A 25,029-nucleotide genomic window follows, 5' to 3' on the forward strand; every position below is an offset into this window, starting at 1 on the left:
TCAAAACCTCTACTTAGATATCAAAAAGTAGAATTTCTGAGTCACAGGTTTTATGCATTTATTTGGTATTGCCAAATTATTCTCAAATGAAGTTCTATTAATTTTACCCCCATTAACAATATCTAATAGGATTTTCTATTTTCCCAAATTCCTGCCATCACCGAACATGTCCATTTTATGATTTTTAAAACTAATTGGAATTAGCTCTAATTATTAGTTCAAATTAATTAGTTTTAATTAAGAATTAATCAAACCTCTTATTAGAAAAAGGAGCACTAAGAGATGGAAAACTGAGATGCTGAATTACTGCTGTATTTTTTGTAGATATCTCATGACTAAATCTTAAACCACTATATAGTTTTGAAGGTATAAAATAATTTGTTGATGTTTATTCTCTAGGCCCCAAAACTATTTAAGTCAAGCAGCACACCTGGAACACACTGTTTTGACTTTACCATAAGACTGCTTTAACCCAAGGTCAATATATCATCAGACTGCTTTCAAAAAATCTGTTGCTGTTACAGTGTTATTGAGAATTTTCCACACTGTCTTTTATTAAATGACCATTCAGGGGAAATTTTTGTCTCGTCTCAGTACCAGGAGCAACTCACACTTATTTTGAACATCTGGTTCATTTTTATTGATGGACATGCTGATCTTAGCTTCTTAATTATGCTAGATGTTGGAAAGCCAGTGCTAAAAGGTCAATCTCTAGCAAATGCACAGGACCTCAAAATAATCACCCCCCCCCCCTTTGAGAGGGGGCTTCCTAAGTGGCTCAGTGGTAAAGAATCCACCTGTGAATGCAGGAGTTTCAGGAGACGCAAGTTTGATCCCTGGGTCAGGAAGATCCCTTGGAGGAAGAAACGGGCGCCCACTCCAGTGTTCTTGCCTAGAAAAATTCCACGGACAGAGGAACCAGGTGGGCTGCAGTCCACAGGGTCGCAAAGAGTCGGACATGACTAAGCACACATGACACAGGCCTCTTAAGAGAGACTTATGTTATCATTTCTATTCTTATTTTCCTTGTTGATCTTTTTCTTATTTGCATGTCAGGGCCTGGATTTCACCTCCCCACATGGAGGAGTGGGCAGTGAGCTAAGGCCACTGGTGGCTCTGGGTGCCAAATCTCACCTGTGGCCATGGCCAAAGTCAAGTGATTTACAACCAATGTTGACTGTTGATCTTTTTAACCTACTTTACATATTTTTCTAAAATTAACCTAAAAGTTAATATTTAGTTGAATAAATTTATAACATTGCTTAAACTAATCAATGCCGCAACATGCACCTACATTTTTTTTTTTTCAAAAACATGAATTAAAGTTTCTATCTCATCATTCTTTCATACTACCAAAGGTGTATCTGATTAGAAACTTCATTTTGAGATCACTTTGTTACTTACCTTTTCTGCTACTTCTCGCACAGACTGAACACTTGTTCCATACAGATGGTTATTATACTGGCCGGCTTCAATGAATTTATGTTCCTGGATATCTTTTTCCATTTGCTCTCTTGAAGTCACAAAATGATAATCTCTTCCATCTACCTCATAATCTCGTTTTGGTCTAGTTGTATCTTTAATAGAAAAGAACTCGAAGTGTTTAATATCAAAAGGTACAAGAAATCCATTTGCTACTTGAAGAACTGTTTTGTAAAGTTCAATATAACAAGAGATTGAAAGTGACAATAATATGAAGGATGGAGGAATAAATATTAAAGTAAATATAAACCACTAAAAAATGGTAATGTGTTACCACATCACTCTACTTAGCCCCCCAAATTGTATACAATTATTTTATATTGTTAGATTAATTATGCTTCCATTATGGATTGTGATTATAATTATCTTTTATTTTTTGTCTTATTATTGACTGTTAAGATTGATAAACACCTTTTACTATTGTGATTATGTAACTATTATTCACTTAATACCACTGTATTATGACTGGTCAACAGAAAATAACAGAATTCCATATCACTAAAACTACCATTTAACAGAAAACCATGTAATTACTTTTTAAAATCCAGATGGATATTGGAATTTTCTGAAAAATACAAACGCTCAGGTATTGATTTTTTCCTACAAGGCTCCAGATGTGCTTTTAACAAGCATCCATGTTTAAAGACAACTGGACTACACGATGATTTTTTACTTTTATCTAGTTTGTTCACTTTTTCTATTTCATATTCAGTACTCCCATTTCATTTAGTTTGTTTTCCAATTTTTCCATGTTTTTTCCTGTTGTTCTTCTTTCTTAAGATTTTATCTAGTATAAAAGCTTTTGTACACACACACATATATATAAATAATATGGTACATATATTAGAAAACTTATGAATTTTTGCCTAGCTAAAAAATTTATGACATTTTAATTCCACTTGTGTGACTTAGTATGATTAAGAATGCTAGGTTTCTAATTTATATGATCTCAAAATCTGATTTAATTCCATGTATTTTGGTATCTAATATTACTGCTAAAAGACTAAAAGTTTATTATCTTGGTGATTTAAAAAAAAAATTTGAATGAGACTTGAAACTTCTAATCCAATTCTGAGAAGAAGAAATACTACATTGTAAAAACACACACACACAAACCCCAGGAAATAAACAGTATACAGTGATACAGCATTATTAACTAAAGTGCAGATTTTGTTCATAATTTCACAAGATTTTATGCTAGTGTCCATTAAATAATGTATCTTATTCAAAGTTCCACATTTTATTTAGTTGCATTGAGCAGCTTCAGCTGCATGCAACAAATTCTGGTAACATTTTTATTGTTACAAATATTTTCTAACTTTCCTTGTTATGACTTCTTAGATACACCCATCATTTAAAAGTGGACAACTTCTAAATACATCAAAATTTTAAAGTATCTTTAAAAAAAATTTATTGGAGTATATAGTTCCTATTTAAAATTTTGTGTTAGTTTCTGCTGTATAGAAAGGTGACTCGGTTATATATATATCCACTCTGTAGATTCTTTACCCATGTAGGTCATTATACAGTACTGCATAGAATTCCTTGTTCTACACAGTAGGTCCTTATTAGTTATCTATTTTTTTATATAGTAGTATATATCTGTTGTAATTGGTATTTTGTTTTGTAATTGGTATTTCTCAGCCATTTGCCTACCATTTACTCCTATGGTCCTATGATGTATCTTCTAAAAATTAATAATGAGCAATATTTTGAGGCGAGGTTTCACACTTAACTGTAACGTAACAGTTTATGCCAGCATATGCTCTAGATCTGGAAGATGGTGATACATTTGATAGGAGACAGTATTCAGATTGGGCTTCCCTGGTGGCTCAATGGTAAAGAACCTGCCTGAAAGGCAGGAGACCCAGGTTTGGTCCCTGGGTGGAGAAGATCCCCTGGAGAAAGGCATGGCAACCCACGCCAGTATTCTTGCCTAGAGAATCCCATGGACAGAGAGCCTGGCAGGCTGCAGTATATAGTGTCACACAAAGCTGCACACGACTGAAGTGACTAGGCAAGTAGCATGTATCTGCTAATCCTAAACTCCTAATTAATCCTTCCCCATCTCTTTTCCCTTTGGTAACTATAGATTTGTTTTCTATGTCTGTGAGCCTGCTTCCATTCTGTAAACAGATTCATTTGTATCTTTTTTTTTTATGTTCTACATATAAGCAGTATCATACATTGGTTTTTCTTTGTATGCCTTAAAACTCAGTATGACAATCTCTAGGTCTATTCATGTCACTGCTAATGGCATTATTTCACTCTTTTTATGGCAGGGTAATACTCCACTGTATATAGGTACCACATCTTAGAAGAGTGATTTTTTCCTATTAAATGATAGTCTTAGTGATACAGAATTCTATTATTTTCTGTCGACCAATCATGATACAATGGTATTAATAGTTACATAATCACGATAGTAAAGATGTTTATCAGTTTTCAAAATCGATAACCAGACAATAAGAAAAGATAATTACAATTGCAAGCCATAATGGAAACCTGTTTAACCTAACAATATAAAAATAATTACATGCAATATGGGGGGTTAAGTAGAGTGATGTGGTTAGTCAAAGTGCATACATGCACATGTTCTCACCTGCCCAGCCAGTCTAGGTCTTTTGGTTGGTTCATTTTATCCATTTAGAGTTAAGGTAATTGTCCATATGTATGATTCTATTACCATTTTCTTAATTGTTCTGGATTTATTTTTTGTAGGTCTTGTCCTTGTCTTGGGTTTCCTGCCTAGAGAAGTTCCTTTAGTATTTGTCGTAAAGCTGGATTTGGTGCCGAATTTTCTTAACTTTTGCTTGCCTGGAAAGCTTTTGATTTCTCTGTTAAATCTGAATGAGAGTCTTGCTGGGTAGAGTATTCTTGGTTGTAGGTTCTTCCCTTTCATCACTTTAAATATATTGTGCCATTTTCTTCTCGCATGGAGAGTTTCTGTTGAGATACCAGCTGATAACCTTATGGCAATTTCCTTGTATGTTATTTGTCATTTTTCCCTTTTTGCTTTTAATATTTTGTCTTTAATTTCTGTCAGTTTGACTACTATGTATCTTGGTGTATTCCTCCTTGAGTTTATCCTGCCTGGGACTCTCTATACTTCTTGGACTTGGTTATTTCCTTTCTCACTTTAGGGAAGTTTTTGGCTCTTATCTCTTCAAATATTTTCTCAGGTCCTCTCTCTCTCTCTCCTCCTTCTGGGACCCTTACAATGTGAATGCTGGTGCGTTTAATGCTATCCCAGAGGTCTCTTAGGCTTTTTTTTTTTCTCTATATTCTGTTCTGCAGCAGTGATTTTCACCATTCGCTCCTCTAGGTCATTTATCTGTTCTGCCATCAGTTATTCTGCTATTGATTTCTTCCAGTGCATTGTTCATCTTTGTTTGTTCTTTCTAGGTCTTTGGTAAACATTTCTTGCATTTTCTCAATCTTTGCCTCCATTCTTTTCCTGAGATCCTAGATCATCTCCACAATCATTATTCTGAATTCTTTTTCTGGAAGGTTGCCTATCCACCACTTCATTTGGTTGTTTTTCTGGGGTTTTACTTTGTCCCTTCATCTGGGACAAAACCCTCTGCCTTTTCATCCTGGTTAACTTTCTGTGATGTGGTTTTGTTTATAGCCGCTGTGGGATTGTAGTTCTTCTTGCTTCTTCTGTCTGCCCTCTGGTGAATGAGGCTAAGAGGCTTGTATAGGCTTCCTGATGGAAGGGACTGGTGGTGGGAAAAACTGAGTCTTGCTCTGGTGGGCAGGGCTGTGCTCAGTAAAACTTCAATCCAATTATCTACTGATGGGTGGGGCTGTGCTCCCTCCCTATTAGTTGTTTGACTTAAGCCCTGGGGTTCATAGGCTCTATGGGTTAATGGCAACTTTCCAAGAGGACTTACACCAAAGGGCCCCTCTAGGACTGCTGCTGCCAGTGCCTCTGTCCCTGCGGCAAGCCACTGCTGACCCACACCTCCACAGGAGACCCTCCAACACTAGCAGGTAGGCTTGGTTCAGTCTCCTGCAGAGTCAGGAGACTCCTTTCCCCTGGGTCTTGGCGTGTACAAGATTTTGTTTGCAGTCTCTGAGTGCACTCTCTGTTTCCCCTAGTCCTGTAATCAAATCCCACTGGCCTTCAAAGTCAGACTGCTTGGGGATTCCCAGTCCCTCTGCTGGATCTGCAGGCTGCAAAGCCTGACAGGAGGCTCAGAACCTTCACAATGGTAGGAGAACTTCTTTGGTACTATTGTTCTCTAGACTGTGGGTCGGCCACCTAGCAGGTATGGGATTTGATTTTATTGTGTTTGCACCTCTCCTACCATCTTGTTGTAGCTTCTTTTTTGTCTTTGGACATGTAATATCTTTTTTTGGTGGGTTCCAGTGTCCTTCAGTCAATGGTTGTTCAACAGCTAGTTGTAATTTTGGTGCTTTTGCAGGAGGAGATGAGCATATGTACTTCTGCTTAACTATCTTTGATATTAATTTCTCACTTAAATGTTTGCTTCTCTACAATCACCCTCTGTGTTTTTCCAGTCTTCTAACATTATTGAGGCTTTTAATGGCTAGGTGAAAGATATCTATTGGTAAATGTCACATTACACTTGAAAATATGTGGTTTATTTTCAAATATCTTTTGATATTGATTTTTAACATAATTCCACACTGGTAAAGAACATATTCTGTATGATTTCAGTTTCATTAGACCACAAATTTTTTCTGCACCTGTTTTATGTCCCTGGATATGTTCCAGTGTCTTCTAGTTTATAGTCTATGGGAACTTGAATAGAATTTGTTTCCCACTATAGTGTGAAAACTGTATAAATCTTAATAATGTTGAATTGGTTATAGTGCTTTTGAGGTCTACTACATCCTTCTACTTTTCTGTATATTTATTGCATTTATTTTTGAGAGTTTGATATTGAAACTCCAACTAAAAATCTTAATTTATCTAGTAAAAAAATAATTGTAATATAATAGTGAAACTATATATAACTTTGTTCTGTATTTACCAAGTCTCCTATAAATGCGTTTCATACTTTAAAACATAAAAAAGAGAAAAAAAAAGGTAATGCTTACTCTGACCACAGAGTGACAAAATGTTAAGAACACTAATTAAGAATTTTTATGTGAGTTACTCACGAGGAACACATGATCCAAATTTGTCAGGAAATTCTGAGATCAGGTCATCATTTATCCTGTCTTTCATAGGTCCCAATATGATCACTGGTCGAGTATAATTAACTATAAAAATAAACTGCATGTTAAAAGGAATAAACACTCAACAAACATCTATGTATTTTATTTTACTAGAAAACAAAAGTATCTTTAACTTATGAAGAATTTCCTTTTTTTTCTTTCTCTACCAATGATGCTCAACTTGATAGTTTCCAAACATTTATTAAAATCTTAAACTTCAATCTGTCTGAAGTCATAGTTAGTAAGTGTTACTGTCACTCAGCTCTGTGTGACTCTTTGTGACCACATGGACTGTAGCTTGCAGGCTCCTCTGTCCACGGAATTCTCCAGGTAAGAATACTGGAGTGGGTAGCCATTCCCTTCTCCAAGGGATCTTCCTGACCCGGGGATTGAACCTGAATCTCCTGCACTGCAGACAGATTCTTTACCATCTGAGCCACTAGGGAAGCCCTGTTTGAAGTCACACACTTAGATAAATTTAAAGTTAAACCCAGCATTTTAGCAGATAATGTTTCTATACATTGCTAACATCATCTCATTACACATGAGAAAACACAGTACAGTGTTTTACTGATCCTTTCTGAAGCAATAATTGCAAGGAAGAAGATCAAAGGGCAAAAAAGAAACGTGGTATAATCAGAGTAGTCATCTGGAATGATGATCTAATAGAAGTGTAAACACTGGATTGTAAGGGATCATGTTGGAAGTAGGGAGACTGGCAGTGAAAATCAGACTTAACATTTGGTAGGAGGGATGAAAGGAGGTTATAAATAAGAAAGACATGATAAGAATAAATAGGGCCTAGAAACTGACTGGACAAGGGAGATGAAGAGCAGAGAAAGATCAAAGATGATTCCAAGATTTTGAACAAGGGTTATTAGAAGGATAGTGATACTATTATGAACACTGGAAAGAAGCTGCTTAAGAAATAAAACACCAATATAAAATGACTAGATTTTAATAATCTATGGGTTAAATCATGTTTCATAAAATATACACAGTAAAATTCTATATATAGACACATATAGTAAGAAAAAACACTACAATTCTAACAAAATGTTTTTTTAAGGTGTATCTTAAAAATGTTTTTTTAAGATATGAGTTGAGTTAGACTGATTTTCCAAATTATGTTTTTCTATAAGACTGTAAAATATAAACAGACTTCACAAACCTTCTTGTTGATTCACTGGTTCATAAGATAAGACATATTCTTCTTGACCACCTATTAGAAAGTTAAAATACAGGTAAGAAAATCTATAAAGATAACTATACTAACTTAATTCTTTAATAGAACATATAAAATACTAGAATTTTCCTGAGAAAATCAGTGAAGACAAAAAAATGTACTTTATAAATTAATTATGGCAAGATTTAGGGAAAAAATGAAAAATTAGAGTCACAAAGACTGGTATATATAAAAACAAACTATAAATGTGCTATTAATAACTAACTTTCTGTTATTGTGTGTTTTATAGATTAAATCTTCACTTGGGATGTCAAGCATAAGCTATTAATTTTTTACTGAGAATCTGAACTCTTAAATATTTTAAAGTTAATACTTTAACAAGCAGTCCTACATTTATGCATATTAGATAAGTTAGTGTTATTAATATGCTGTATTTTTGGTCTTACCAGGTATAACATTTAATGTTGCATATACATTTTATAATTACAACTATTTTCTAGCCAAAAAATTTTAATGCAAAGGTAAATTAGTGTTACTATTTCACTGATGAAAAAAATTCATTGATTACTATAATTCATTTGTTCAATTTTTAAAAACATAACATTTTGAGTTAAAAAAAGTTTTAGATAAAATTAAATTCTTCTTTTTCAACAAAATGCATCACATAGATAGTAAAGGAGAAATAATATATTTTTCTTTGATCTTAAAAGCACTTTTCACAAGTTAAATTCTCTAAGTTAAAGGATTAGAGCATATGAATATCCTACACAGAAAAGTCTACACATTATACCTCTGCTCAACGAAAATAAAAAGTTGAAAACTTCAGTTTTCAATACACAAACACACATACACACACACATGTAGAAAACAAATCAGGAAGAATTGTTAGATTCAAGTGGTTCAATGAAATCAACCAGTATTTGGAGAATGTATTTAAAGATATAACAATCTATACAATCTCTATAACAATCTTTACACTAAATCTGTTTATATTACATGTATGCAGCTATAAATCTTTTAAATTCTTATACTGATATAAATATTCTTTCCTGCTTTAAAAGTATATTTTGTTGTTTTAAAATTTATTATATCAGAGAGATATATATATGTGTATATATATATACAAGCTGCTTTTAAAAGTACTGTATGTAAAACATGTTTTACATGTTATCAGAAACATGCAATTTGAATTTTCCACACCTAATAATACATGCAAATGGTGAGACAGACAGTATATACTTTCATTACCTCTTTTTAGTCTAGAAAGCTTCACAACTACTCTCTGGTGAGTTCAAATTGATATAAGTTAATAAAATGCTAAAATGTGAGAAATCACACTACCACACCAAAAACAAAAATCATTAAGCAACTGTTATGCATAAAAAATAACAACCGATCAAATGAATGAGGGTTAAAAGTATATATTGTCAACACAAAAAATATTAGACTGATATTAACAGGATGGACCTTTTGAGCAGCCATACTCATCTGTAATCAAGATTACTTTCATATTAGACAGCAGTAAAAAAAAAAAAAGTCAGAAAAGCAATTTTAATTTTTAAGGTGTTACAACTGACAATATTCATGTACTCTTCCCGCCTCCCACGCCCAAATGTGTTTTAAAATTTCAGACGCTTATATACATCACTTAATAGTATAATACCAAGACTATAACAAAAGAACCAAGAATTAAATTAGTATTACTGTTTGAATAACAGTTGAAAATTTTCCCTTTGTCATTTCTTATGTTCATCAAAATCTGGCAATACATAGTATCTTGACACACACCAGTATTGGTGACACAAAATAAAAAAGGAAATAAAGCTAATTATAGTTTAGCATTACTGAAAAATATTTTAATGCCTATGTTAGAAACAGAATTACTAAACTAAAATGCAAAACACAAGCTTATCCCTATTTAGCTAGATATTTACTTCTTATAAAAGATACAAATACACATATACATATTATGTATATGAACAGCAGTTTTGTTAAAATGAATTTTTTTATTTTATGAAAACTTTGGAAATTAACTTCTGTACAAACAGCATAACTTTACCTATAAAGTAAAGAATTTTACTTGGCTTTCCCTGACTTTAAAATAGTAAGCACCTAATTTTCACTTTTCAGAATACATCACTAAGGGAAAACCCCCCAAAGGATATATTACTGGAGATAACAAAAGAACAAATAACTTAAAACACTTACGGTAACTACTTTCGCTATCGCTGGCATTAGAAGTTACATGTTCTGAAATTGCAGGACAATGGAAAAAATAAAGAAAACACAGAGTCATGAGTTTAAAAAAAGCAAATTATCAAAATAAACACAAGGTGACAACAAAATGTTGAGATATAAACCACAGATATACAAAGAGTTTTTAAAAACATTTCTGATTTTCTTTGAAAAGTTTATTTCAAATAAATGAATATGAACTAGCAAGGAAAAAAATCTGTAAGCAAGGACAATGCTTCATTTTCTGTTCAACAGTTTATGAACAAAATCTTATTATGAATGGCAAGTAGATCCTAAATTAGTCCAACTGTCAACATAAAATCCCAATGAGAAAATGTCACTGACACCATTTACTTTAGGTCATGATACAGTAATGACTAACAAAGGAGACAAGTTATATCTGAGAAAACAGATGTCCATTATAAGGAAGTGGTATCTTAAAAAATAAATGGAAAAAAAAGTGACCCTCCTTTTAGTTTCTTTCTTGTTCCTGAAGAGAAACGAAAATCCACACCTGAGATCATACAGATAAAGTATCCTGGATACCACAGATTTCCTGATGCTCTAAAAAAGGTCAAATGGAACAGAATTCTAGAAGGTGGGATTGTATTTTAAAGTAGACTAGTATTTCTGAGAAACTGCTTTGGTAAAACTGACAACAGCTGTTTTGTAAAACAAAAAGATGATAAACACACCCATATGCCTGGCCCCTCCCTTCAAAGTGATCCCATTTCATAACTTGATTGTTCAGTAACACCCAGCACTCTTCTCATGTAAATATAATCTCTAGTGTTGTCTTAATAAGTGTTCTCCTTTGAATAAAAAGGAATTTTATCTATAAAAACTAAAATAACAAAAATTCCCATGGAAGAGAAGTAAATCTAAATTTCTTATCGTCAGGTAAAGGAAACAAAAATTAAAGGATAAAGAAAAAGTTTGGGGAGAAATATATGCTGTACCATACCAACTACACAGTCTCCTAAAAACAAGTAGCACTACTGAAAAGTTTAGAGAATGGTAAAACTTAGTGTCAGTATAGTTCTTGAATTGCTGTCACCGTGAAAAATAAGTCTGTTATTCTAACTTGCAAAGATAAGATACAACTTTCTTAATCATTGCTATGTATATTTTAAATAAAGGAGGAACATTAAAAATTATAAGAATAATATATAAGCATTTTTAAAATGGTGGTTTTTTAAAGTTTATATTTAAAAATTTCTTCTCATGTTATCACACAAATGTCAAAACAATAATTTTAAACTTGTATAATATTCTATTGGACTGTTAAATCATGATTTATCTTACTATTTATTTTGCTTTAAATTGTTTTGCATAGACATCAACAATTCATTATGAATGTGTTCATTTATATGGCTTTCACCTTTTGTCCTATTTCCTTAAAATTCATTCCCAAGAGTAGGAATGCCACATAGAAGAAATAAAAAGTTCTTAAATTTATACTAGGATTGGAATTACACCCTGAAATTTCTAATATATAAAAGAAAGAAATGTTAGTTATTGCACTTGAGTGAGTGGAAGGGGAGAATAAATCAAAGTACAGAGAAACAAATTAACCATGAGTTGACAATTAGAGAAGTTGGATAAATGAATGCTTGTGGGGTTTATTATCCCTCTACTATTGAATATATCTGACGTGTTATATACATATATACAAAGTTGAAGTTACTACATTCTCTTTTCTGGGGATTTCTCTTACTTATCTTGCATTCTCTAAAATTAGCAATAGTTATAAAGTAATCAAATTCAAGTTCTTTCAAGTATGCTTTAAATACCTCCTCTACAGTAAAATCTTGCTACTTAAAGCATTGCCCTTGGAATAGCATCATCACCATTGGTTGGGAGCTCATCAAACAGGTAAAATGCTCTTTCTCTGATAATTAAAAATAATCTTTTTCAAGGCATTTTATCAAAGAAAATACTCAAATATCTGATAAACATATAAAACGTATTCAAGCTTATTACTTATCAGGGAAATGCAAATTAAAACCACAACAGCTGACTATGTAGGAGAGGTGAGTGTGGGATGATATGAGAGAATAGCACTGAAACATGTATATTAATTACCATATGTAAAATAGATGACCAGTGCAAGTTTGATGCAAGAAGCAGGCAGGGCACTCAAATCTGGTGCTTTGGGACAACTCAGAGGGATGGGTTGGGAAGGGAGGTGGGTTCAGGATGGGGGGATACCTGTACACCCATGGCTGATTCATGTTGATGTATGGCTAAAACCATCACAATATTGTAAAGTAATTAGCCTCCAATTAAAATAAATTAATTAAAAAAAAAAACACCACAAAAGGTGTCTCTATCATCCACCAGAATGACCAAAATGAAAAAACAAAAACAAAAGGTATGCCAAGTGTAGAGAAAGATATGTAGCAACTGGAATTCACATACTACTGGAGGTGGGGTAAACTGATATACCTACTTTGGAAAATTACTTGGCACTATCTACTAAAGCCTATCATATTTATATATCTGTGACTCAACAATTCATTTCCTAGGTATTTTCCCAACAGAAAGACATATATTCATACTAAAAGACATGTAAAGGAATATTCAGATTTGTAAATAAACATATATACTTAGGGCTATTTTGAGTGGTGTTCCTTTGAATATTCCTTTAGTTTAGTTTAGCCGCTCAGCCGTGTCTGACTCTGCGACCCCGTGGATTGTAGACTACCAGGCTCCTCCGTCCACGGGATTTTCCAGGCAAGGATACTACCAGCCTGGCTGGACTTCCCTGGTGGCTCAGACGGTAAAGCGCCGCCTACAATGTGAGAGACCTGGGTTTGATCCCTGGGTCAGGAAGATCCTCTGGAGAAGGAAACAGCAACCCACTCCAGTACTCTTGCCCGGAAAATCCCGTGGACGGAGGAGCCTGGTAGTCTACAGTCCACGGGGTCGCAGAGTCGGACACGGCTGAGCAGCTAAACTAAAAGGAATATCAAAGGAACACCATTCAAAATAACCTTAAACATGTATGTTTATTTACAAATCTGAGACAATATATGTAGTTTGATAGTTTACCTTCTTCACTTATATTGTGAGCATTTTCCACATCATTATGCTTTAATATGATTTTCAATGGTTATAAAATATTATACTGTATAATATGTCATTCTTTATCAACTACTTCCCAGCTGTAAGGCATTTTAAGGGCATTTCAATTTTGAGGGGCTGTAATTTAATGAAACACCCTGATATATAAACCTATGTCTCCACCTCTGATTACATCCTCAGGGTTAAATTCTCTGAAGAGGAATTAGTAGGTCAAAAGACATGCTTTTCCAAAAATGCTGTACTAACTTTCACTCCTAAAAGTAGTATGTTAAAAGCAGTCATTTCAGAGAACCATGTCCATCACTGAATACCCCTTTAAAAGAAAAGTTTGGAGATGGATGAAACTGGAGCCCATTTTACAGAGCGAAGTAAGCCAGAAAGATAAAGACCATTACAGTATACTAACACATATATATGGAATTTAGAAAGATGGTAACGATAACCTTATATGCAAAACAGAAAAAGAGACTCAGATGTATAGAACAGACTTGTGGACTCTATGGGAGAAGGTGAGGGTGGGATGTTTCGAGAGAACAGCATCAAAACATGTATATTATCTAGGGTGAAACAGATCACCAGCCCAGGTTGGATGCATGAGACAAGTGCTCGGGGCTGGTGCACTGGGAAGATCCCTGGTGCACCCAGAGGGATCGGGTGGAGAGGGAGGTGGGAGGGGGGACCGGGATGGGGAACACATGTAAATCCATGGCTAATTCATTTCAATGTATGACAAAAACCACTGCAATGCTGTAAAGTAATTAGCCTCCAACTAATAAAATAAATGGAAAATAAATAAATAAATAAAAGTTTGCTAAGCTGATGGGTAAAACATATCATTTTATTAATTATTAGGGCTGTTAAACATTTTTATATGTTTAATTGGCTTATCTTCTGAGCACTCTTCTTGTATCATTTGTCCAGTTTTCCAATGAACAGTTAGTTTCTTACTTGATTTGTCAGAAATCTATGTGTTAAAAATATTATCCTTTTGACATGATAGTATAAACAGTAAACAGTATAAACAGTACAGTAAAACTCTTAAAGTTTTAATTTTTGTTTATAATATTTTATGATCACAGCCATTTCTAATCTCTCTAATCAAGTCTCACCTTTCTAGTCAAACATTTCTTCTTGAGACTGTATGTGTTTTCCTTTTGTTCTCCCTAAATACTACACATCATCATTCTCAAAGAATACTACTACTCTTACACTTACTTTTTTGTTTTTTTTTTTTTTACTCTCACACATTCTTCACACAAATGAAAATAAGTCTGGCTTTGGCATCTAAGAGCTCTGTACCATTCTACTTACATAAGTCTTTAAGACAGAAAAAGAAGGGATGTAACAGGAAACCTATGTGCCTAACTGTAGAAGTTTCTGAGGTGTTCTACACACAGGTACAAATCATGTCTGAAATTGTATGCTATAATTTCATTTCTGAGCACCTTATATAACCACTACTGAACTACACACACTTTTTACTATCTTCTGAAGGAATCTTACCCAGTTTTTTTCCTCTTGAATTTTTTCAACATTGCCTTCTTGAAGCATAAAAGCTACACAGATTGCTATTTCTGGCTTTTTTACAAGCTATGATGATTTAGTTGCATCCTCCCAGATTTCCATCATATTCTAATTAGTTCTTGTTAGTCAAAATTAGGTTTTGAAAGACAATTTCTCTTATTGTTTCCTCTGTCAGCAGTGTAAATCAATAATTAGATTTTCTTCTCTGTACAATCACTGAATTCTCGTCTATGAAGAGTATTCTAGGGTATTTTGTTTCTCTCTGTGTTCTTTAATTAAATACCCTATTTCTTCAAAGGTTGTGTGAAATTACATGCAGATGTCCATCTTTCTTGCTATTCAGTGTTATTCCACAGCTCTTCAACAGGTTTATCTGGGATAATTTGTCCTTATGTTCTCAATCCTTTCAGAGTCCTGTTCCAACAAAGCTTAATGAACACCAACAAGAAGTCACACTTATTTTCTTGTATTAAAATTGCATAGGATTTTGCTTAGTTTATTCCTTGTGTCCTGAACTTAGTTGTTTGGTTGCTAAGTTGTGTCTGACTCTTTGCGACTCCATGGACTGTAGTCCATCAGGCTCCTCTGTCCACTGGATTTCCCAGGGAAAAATACTGGAGCGGGTTGCCATTCCCTTCTCCAGGGGATCTTCTCGACCCAGGGGCTGAGCCCACATCTCCTACACTGGCGGGTGGATTGTTTATACTACTGAGCCACCAGAGAAGCCTATCCTGAACTTTAAGATGTAGATAACTGAGGTCTTAAATAACGCTCTTGACCCACCCTTCTTCCCGGTATTTTCTATTGTATAATAATTAGCATCCTGTCAGCTCCTAGTAATGTTTTATGTGATAACCTCCATCTTATCCAGTTTTACAATTTTACTGATTTTTTTTCTGTCTCCATCAACCTTTTCTAAATAAAATCTTCTTGATGTGATCAAGTCACCAGGTGAAAACATTCTTTCACTTCCTGTGAGATGAAGCACAGAAACCTATCGTTCAAGGAATCTTAAGTCACAACCAGAAAATAAACCAATGACATGGGTAATCAGTTATCATTTCTCATTTGTTTCTCTTTCCAAGTCCCACACCTCAATTAAAATGAGAGATGAAAATATGATGTGGTCAAGGTATAGTTATCTATTATAAAAAATCAATATGGGAACCAAATTCTTTGTTTAGTTCCTTTTTCCATGAGCTTTCCATAGGTCTCTGATGACTCAAGAGATAACAGAAATCTGTGGGATCATTTGATGATCTATAGCACTGCATGATCATTCTCAAAATAAATTCTATAGCATTAAAGATCTGTGGAAATATTTTCCAGTTTCTGAAGATTTTCACCAATAGTTTTTCCCAAAGGAAAGAGATTTTAAAAAGGTGCCACTAGTTATAGTAAATTTGTGACTCTTGCCAGATCCTAAAAAGGCAAATGCATAAATAGCAAAGTGTGTGTAACAGAAATAATTACATATAAAGCATACTGCTTTCAATCTCATATAAAACTTTAATTATTAAAAGTTGAAATAAAAGTACCTACAGTTAAGCTTAAAAGTCCAATACAAAGTTAGCATTAATCAAGAAAAAAAATCTATGAAATTTAAAGTTTATTAACTTAGGAAGTTAAAAGATATTGGCTAAATCCTTAATGATCAACAAATTATGAAGTTTTCACAATGCTTAATAATGTAAATGGAAATAACTATTCAGAAAAAAACTTTAGCCTAAAAGATTACTTATGAATTACTGTCACCTAAAATAACTTAGCAGTATTTGGTAAAACTTCACATTTAATCAACTTGAACACATTCACATTTAAAATTGTTTGCAAAAATGACTTATTTCATTCACTCATTCCAATATTTATTGAATGATTCCTACATATCAGACTCTATTCCAAGCCTTACATGGAAATTAAACACTAACTAGGAAATTAAACAGGAACGATGCACACACACACACAAGTCCCCCCAAACAGAGATGACCTCTTGGTTAAAGAAAAAACAAAGGATAAAATTTCTTATAATTCTTTTCATAACTTACATCACCATAAAAAACATATATAAAACTTTCCTACCACAGAGACTGCTATTTGAACTTGAGTTCTACAATTCTTTTCTAATATTTAAGGTCTACTGTGTTTTATAGTTTCACATTATAGCAAAGCTATTCTAACAGATTCAAAGTCACTTTAACATGTTTTAACAAAAAAGGTGGGGTGGAATAAAACTGTAAGGAAGATTATATTCTACCTTCTAATAATGAGGGCAGATAGTACTATGTTAAAAAAATATTAAAAGTCTTTCTTCAAATTTAAAAAATTCCTAAGAAAGTAATTGCCATAAAAATTACAAAGAGGAAAAGAAAATATGAGCAGAGTTTTTCAAATGATGTGAAAAATGAAAAAAATTAAAGGGTATTATAGATATAAAAATCCCAAGCATATTATTAACATGAAAAATCTAAAAGCAATCTAAATCATACACCTCCTCATGCCAGATAGGCACTACCACAAGTCTCAAAATGTATCTGAAAAAGGTAGGTCTGTAGATGGAGGTAAAAAAGTAACTTGGGAGTATTTTGATCACTTACTCAGGCCTTTTGATCCCATGTCGTCAGGGATCTCCTGTAGAGAGTAGTTTCCAGAGAGCAAGCAATAAAAAGATAATCAAAGAAAATAGTTGTCAGTAATGCATAAAATTGGTGCTACAATAAGAGACAGTTCCAAGACCATTACAGGTGCACGTTATCTTACAGAGCATTTCTGTGTATTTCTGAAAGTTTAATTAAGCGAATGGCTAGATATGCTCTACTAAAAGAATGTGAGTTCTATATGAGAAGCTGATTAGGAAAGAAACAAAAATTTTGACTGTTTCTTGCTATTTTAAAAGTAAAATTCAGATTGTCTACATATAATGAAGAAATAGGATAAAACAGAATGTTTTGAAAATATCTATTATCAAAGATTGGCAATGCTATACCTAGAAATCAATAAGAAGGTTCTGAGGTACTCATGTTTTTGTCTAAAAATTCTTTTGAGATTATGTTGAATGTTTCTTATAAGAACCTTTACATAAAATAATTCTATTTTAAACACATCTTAAAAATATCATTTACTTTAAGAATTCCTAAGGGGCCAGAAAAAGTTAAGATTGGTATGCAAATTAGTTTATGCTTGTTAAGTTGTCCCTAGTTAAGATAAATAGTAACCTGTTGCAGCTCTTGAAACTGTCTCCATGGTAACAACCAACTGCAGGGCAGTAGGTCCCTCTACATTTATCTTCAGTTGACCACTGGATCCACATACTTACGGTCAGCATCACTTGTTTCCTGCTCACTCTGGTCCTTGTTCTTGTAGAAGGGGAATTTTCGGGAAAAGAGGTTCTTTTTACGCTTGTCATTGAATGACTGCTGAAGAAGAGAAGGAGGGGCAAAACAAAGGGATGTCTACTGTCTGTGTGTACAAAGGCCCAGCCTAGTAGCTCTGTGAAAGCTGACTCTTGTGACCACAGTGTGCAGTTTTTATATGAATTTTGCTTTAATCACATATACAGTAAACTTCTAATTTAGTATTAACTTCTCTAATTCTAACATTTTAACTGAAAGTACTGAAAAATTTAAGGAGTATAATTCAGTGATACCTAAAAATAATGAGTAAGTGCTACTTGATTTAAAAAAAAAAAAAGGGAAGAGTAAACTAGATTAGCTACTACTGTAGTCCAAACCAAGTTCACATCTGTTTGTATGAATCCATATTCTTTGAGAAGATTTCTAGGTGCTCGATAGCCAAAATTACTTTAGCTATGCAAATATTTTTAATGGTTTACATAATAATCTTAATTTTCCTCTGGCTTTAGCAAATTTTTTCCTTTTCTCTCTCTGTGGCTCCAACAAACTAACAAAAAGCTACTACTAAAAAAAAGAATCAAAAAAACTGAGAAAGTTGCTAGTGTTGAAAATTTAAAACAATCTTTTTTTTAAAAAGAGAATTAAATAAATGCTAAATGTTTTTGTTAGCATTACTAATAAATAGGATTTATTTAGGATAAATAAATAAATTATTTAGGATTTATTTAGCATTTAGGATAACTAAATGCTTATGGCATGAAACACGAAATGGGATGAAAACTAAGATGTGTCCATTAAGTACAGAGTCCAGCAAAAGAATTATCGGTGCTATCTAACCAAGGAAGAAGATTCAACTTTCCCGGCCAATTTAAATGCCATCATAACTAATGTATTAGCCTTTCAGCTCTGCCATATTACCTATTTTTAAAGTATATATAAATAAAATGGAACCAGGTTCAATCCACTGGCACCATGTCCTGAATATGGAATAAAAGGTTTGATGCCTGTAATGCCAGAAAGGCAGTTAAAATTCTAGTAGTTTATACATAATTGTTATGACAGCTGATCTGATGGTCCCTTATTGCACAGATGTCTGAAACAAGCTTTTTCCCTTCTTGAATGTCCCATTTGTGCATTCAGAGTTTTAAAAGCATGTAGCACAAAGAAAGTTGAGGCTAAAGAGGAACAGCTTCTTTTGTAATTTGTCACAGGCACCCATGTCTTGAAGGAAATGGCCTTGTGACACCAGGAATTACTATTTTTTTTGGAAGTGGGAACAACATAAAGGACAGACATTTTTTTTAATGTTTTTTTAGTTTATTCATGTCATACGATGCCATCAGTATTTTGAAGTATATCAACACCAGACGGTGTTTTTTTGGGGTATGTCTATATTTTCAGTCATGGGATGTCAGGTGATTAAAGTACTGAAATGGATTAAAGTGACTTTAAGCTCAAATTCTATTACTTGAAAAGATTTATTTTGGTAAGAATATTTATGAAAACTTTTATTTTTATCTTTTCATATCAACAGTTCAAAATTATTAAGTTCATAGTCATTAGTCAAGCGGACTGTCTTGATATTAATCTTAAAATATGAAGGCTCTGATAAAGAAAGCAGAAGCTAAAAACTAAGTTGAGGAAAAAATACTGTGGAGAAATATAAGCTTATAGTTTCATAAACTGTCAATAGCATAATTTGAATAAAAATCCTTGCATGAATCCAAATTTTAAAAAACAGAAAGAGAAGAAAACAAATTTCTGTAGGAAAAAAAATCCTGGTAATCTAATTTAGGGAAGGACTAAATTTTTTGTTCACGACAATCACTGATTTCAAATTTAGTAATAATTTTAATCCCATCCAATAAAACTGATACATTTTTAATAAAAGGTTATTTACTCCTCCTACTGCATATATAGTGGTCAGAGTCAGTTTCACAGCAAACAACCAAAAGAAACATGAAGTTTAAAATGTTTTGATTTTTGATATCTTTGCAGTTAGCCAAAATGAGATATCATAAAGATATCATAATATAGGACAGAAAGAAATGCTTGTTAGTCAAGAATGTATTAATTGTATTATATCTAACATCCTGCAGGTGAAGAATTTATTAAAAGTGAAAAATAGCACAAGCAAACAGGATGAAAATGTATAGGGAAAATATAAAACTGAAGAAACGTACTACCTCTAGTTTCTTTATATTTTCAATACAAAACAATCTGTTTAGTTACTTATTGTTATTCATGCTATACTGCAAGAGAGAGAGTGCGATAAATATAAGGACTGATAAAACAATATAAATTTATGAAACACATATCAAGTATCTAAATATATAATTTCCATATGTAGTATTTCAAAATAGCTAAATGAATGTTAAAAATATTAATGAGAATCTGAAGTGTTTTTAAAAACTCTGTACTGGAAATAAAGTCCATAACCTACCACATAAGGACAGGAAAAGAAGAGCTTAGAATGGGAAACGGTATTACAGAGAGATGCAGTTCTGTATCAATGGCAAGCGTATTTTTACCCCACTCAGTACCATGCATACTTTGGGTGCTGTGTTAGAACACAGTGACTGTGTATAAAGTTGGTTATAGTCAACAAACAAGACTAAGATTTAAATATGTCGTTAATTCAGTTAACTTCTTACAGTTTGAAAGAAAAGTTACAACATGCAATTTCTTTTTCAATGCACTGACAATGTATTTACTAAAATATTTTAAAAGACATTATAAAACGAGCATGAAAATCACTGTATGTATTTCAAATCCTGAGCATTTACTTGGGGATATTTTTCTTCAAAGATTTTCTATTTCAAATATTACTTCATATTATACTATATGATTTTGCATTTTCTGAAAGGTACAAATAAATTTAAAAGAAACTTATCATTCCCAAAATAACTGAATACATTATACAATTTACTGAGATTTAATTTCTTTGATCAAGGACCATATTCCTTTAAAATATTAAAACTGAATGCTTAATGATATCAGACATGTACAAAGAGTAGGATTAATTTACTTGCAGACTAAATTTTCCATATTCTTTTGAAACTTGATCAAAAGATGTATACAACATTTGCTTTAGATGTAAAAATCCCCAAATATAAAACATTGCTATAAACAGTATTTCAACACAGTATGTGGTCAGCTCTTTCTTCAGGCTTATTGCTAGAATATTCCATTCCAGTATTTACACACATAGTACAGGATGAAGCCTGTGATATCATCCATTGACGTTCACCAGATTCAAGGACTTTACATGAAAACAAAAATATATCTAAAATATATATAAAATAATTTTGATATATTTCTTGCCCATTTACAAAGTCCTCCTCTTGACTGTCCCTTTTTATTTCCTTAATATAAAAATTCATATTGATTTAAACATTTGAAATATGGATTCTATTAATAAGTAATATTAGGAATAAAGGAGGAAAAGAACAAGGTAATTTCCACACTTGCAAAACCCCATAAACTTACGTTATGAACTAGTTAATAATTTGGGGGGACCTATTTTCTCAGAAGATGTATTATTAGTTATGGCAATTAATACTGTTGACACAAGTTTCTAAATAACTATTCATCTGTGTGAAGGCTGAATTCATTTCACTTACAAAAGTAACAATCAAAAGTATGTTAACAATACATCAAATGACAATTTTGACAATCTGGAAAAGTCTGTGAAATGGGTGCTTTCATTTAATAAATTGCTCACTTGAGCAAATTTCTATTATTGTGAACCACCAATGGCAAGAGCTGTTAATAGTTAATTCTTACGGCGAGGTCCTTCTAACTTTAATAATGTAGCTCAAACAAGAATTATGAAAAAGTCAGTAAGAGATTTCATATACGCACCCCTTTATCTCCTCTTGCTTTAGAATTGAATTTCACTGTTTTTAATCGGGCTCGTTCTTTCTTCTCAACCCTGGTAAAGGACAGATTATTTTTTAAGTATAATAAACATATTCAAGGCTCTAACTAGAAATCATCAGGATTGCTACTTTAATATGGAGCATTTTTATATTCTAAAGCCTTTAAAAGTCATTTGCATCTCACAATAACAATTTCTGAGGAATGAAATATAGGGTTCATTTTATTATGAAACAAAACCACTTGTGAAGTACAAGTATGTATACTTATATATGCACTCAAATCCATAACTATACTGAAATTACTATGATGTACCACTTCTGAGTTCAGCAATTTTCCAGGTTTTCCATTTGTTCTTGTTTTTGAGTACTTAGCTTATGGAACACATATGCTAAGAACTAAGTGTCAGAAAGAAAGCAAATGAAGTAAAATGTTAACAACTGAGGAAAGCAGATGAAGGAAATGTGGGTATTCTTTGTAGTATTCTTGTATTTCTTTTGCACTTATATTTTATTCAGCTCTGAAATTTTTAAAAATAAAAAGGAGGGAAATAAAAACATTTAAGCTTAATTCCAATGATATATTTGTATAAATACATAAATAACCACTTACAGTACATAAAATAGAGTTTTAAAGTATCTTTGGAAGGATAAAGAAGAAATGGTAACCTTAGTTAACTTCTCAGGGAAGAAGGAGAAATGGGTGGGTGGGGAACAGCTTTCAGAGGGGGCCTCTACAGCTGTTAAATCTTTTGAGTTTTAAACCTTGTTCAAAGTGTTACCTTTGAAACAAGCAAGCAACATACTACAACAACGTATATAGTGTACAATCTACAGCCACATATGAATATTGCAACCAGCATGAATCTTGAAAAATTTCATACAAATTTAAGCTTTATAAACCCTTGATTTCAGCATAGCAGTTATATTAGTATATAGCAGAAAAACCTACCGAAAAGCCTATGAATAAATGCATATCTTTCATTTTTTATTATCTAACTATAAAGTTTTACCATGGGTACAGAAGAACCCTAGCAGTCATGGATTTAAAATTTGTTTTTACTATTTCAGAGCAACCCCGAGCGTCCATGATAGGAATAATTAATTTATAATTTTGCCAAGACACTTATTCAGGGCACTGAAAAACTAACATTTAGTGAGTGAACATTTACAACTCAAATGGCTTTGTTTTCTAATCATTATTTTGTTTACTAAATAGTTAAGAGACTTCAACTGTGTTTGTCAATACTGTTCCCAAAAGAAAGCTAAGAACTGTAGGAACTCCAAGTCCTTGTACTATTATTAGACTTAAAGGTGTCTAAGAAAGATAGCATTCATGTAAGAAAATACAAGTTTAGAATCCACTGAAGGATGAAATGGCATAATTGGTTGTGATTTCATACTGTAATTTATGGCAGGAAAATTATGTTCTACATTATTATTCATGAATTCGGGAATTTGTAGAGGTGTCAAGGTGTATCTCTTTTGTCACTTATGGCTTCAAAATCCAACCTTATAGAATTTTTATACAAAACGAAAAATACCTCTTTCCACCAAAGTCAGCTATATTTCTCATTTGTTGCAGACACAGGTAAAGCCTTTGCAAGATAAAAGACTTCAAGAGATAAAGACAATTTTTAGAAACTCTGACCTTGATATTTATGATGTGAGGTTTCTTTTGACTCAACAAGGCACAGAGGTGGCATTTCATGTTTAAAGGATACTATATTCTATTCTAGGGAAGAAGTTATGCTGAGGGTTGCATTGCTAAAAGAGGAGTTTTAACCAAACAGTTGGATCTTGCTAAAAATATGGATCTAGCCAACAACAGCCATAAATTCCAAAACCACAATTACAGAGATCTTGGCAATATTTCAACATTTGTACTCTTCAAAGTCTATCAACAGATGTACAAATATATATATATATGGTAGAGAGGTTTATAAACAGGTATATGATTTGGCATAAGTATCAATTCAGAGTCTCAACAAAATAAGTATAAGTCCAATTTATGGCTATCTGAAAACTTTTAAGTTTTAGGCAGTTATTTGGCTGAATCAGATCTCATATACAAGTTCTTTTGGGGAAATTATGAACTGACGTTTTAACACCTTTCCCATAAAAGTAGAGACATTCAATAACATTCCATTGACCTCAGAGAGGGTTGTTGGGATCACCTTTTTCAAAGAAACTCTGCACTTAACCACTTATGCCACTAGATGGTAAGTATGCATCAGTGAGTGAATCACTACAATAACCAGTTAAAACAAAGAGGGAAGACTACTGAATGCACGGATGGTTCGAAATTAAACAAGAAAAAGAGATGATATCTAAAAGAAATATCTAAAAATCTAAAATATCTACAAGAAAATTTTAGATATTTCTAAAAATTTTGCATTTAAAATGCTTTCTTTTTTTTTAATCTAGAAGAGGCAATTCACACAATCAAAACCCCTGAAAATTTGAGTTTTAACATCACCTACATGGGAAAACTCATAGCTCAGTCGGTAAAGAATCTGCCTGTAAAGCAGGAGACCTGGGTTTGATTCCTGGGTCAGGAAGATCCCCTGTACAGAGGAGCCTGGCAGGTTATAGTCCATGGGGCTGCAAGAGTCGGAATGACTTAGCAACTGAAATCAAACCACCACATGGGAAAACTATAGAGGTTGTTAATTCTTTCTCCACTGGTATAGATCTGTGGCACAGTGACTTAAAATATACCTACTTTGTTTTTAACAACAAGTAGGACCTCTAGAGAAATTTCTATTTGGGGGCTTCATATTCTCTTGGTTAAAATATAAGTGAAAATTTTGTAAATATAAGTAAAATATTGGTTAAAATATAAAGTGAAAGAAAGTGAAAGTCGCTCAGTTGTGTCTGACTCTTTGTGACCCCATGGTCTATACAGTCCATTGGATTCTCCAGGCCAGAATACTGGAATAGGTAGCCTTTCCCTTCTCCAGGGGATCTTCCCAACCCAGGGATCAAACCCAGGTCTCCTGCACTGCAGGTGGATTCTTTACCAGCTGAGCCACAAGGGAAGCCCAAGAATACTGGAGTGGGTAGCCTATCCCTTCTCCAGTGGATCTTCCTGACC

At 33.0% G+C, this 25,029-nt stretch overlaps 1 protein-coding gene and 1 non-coding gene across 23 annotated transcripts in view; both read right to left on the reverse strand.

Annotated features, from left to right (window-relative positions):
- DLG1 (discs large MAGUK scaffold protein 1) overlaps positions 1 to 25,029 on the reverse strand; it is a 267,402-nt gene that overhangs the window by 16,042 nt on the left and 226,331 nt on the right. For 6 of the 22 annotated variants that reach the window (XM_020887873.2, XM_020887878.2, XM_020887871.2 and 3 more), the window contains 7 exons: positions 21,919 to 21,988; positions 18,018 to 18,117; positions 10,067 to 10,108; positions 9,326 to 9,361; positions 7,844 to 7,894; positions 6,616 to 6,717; positions 1,405 to 1,577 (listed from right to left, as the gene is read on the reverse strand). In XM_020887873.2, the coding sequence (XP_020743532.1) occupies positions 1,405 to 1,577; positions 6,616 to 6,717; positions 7,844 to 7,894; positions 9,326 to 9,361; positions 10,067 to 10,108; positions 18,018 to 18,117; positions 21,919 to 21,988 (574 nt within the window). Of the gene's footprint in view, positions 1 to 1,404; positions 1,578 to 6,615; positions 6,718 to 7,843; positions 7,895 to 9,325; positions 9,362 to 10,066; positions 10,109 to 17,298; positions 17,333 to 18,017; positions 18,118 to 21,918; positions 21,989 to 25,029 lie in introns of all 22 variants that reach the window. The other 16 variants (XM_020887877.2, XM_070466203.1, XM_020887888.2 and 13 more) reach the window with 8 other exon arrangements.
- On the reverse strand, positions 1,048 to 1,172 carry LOC139034940 (small nucleolar RNA ACA64). The gene has a single exon (XR_011487508.1). It is a non-coding gene; the product is annotated as a small nucleolar RNA ACA64 (small nucleolar RNA).

Source organism: Odocoileus virginianus, chromosome 4 (assembly GCF_023699985.2).
Source record: "Odocoileus virginianus isolate 20LAN1187 ecotype Illinois chromosome 4, Ovbor_1.2, whole genome shotgun sequence".
Lineage (NCBI taxonomy): Eukaryota > Metazoa > Chordata > Mammalia > Artiodactyla > Cervidae > Odocoileus > Odocoileus virginianus.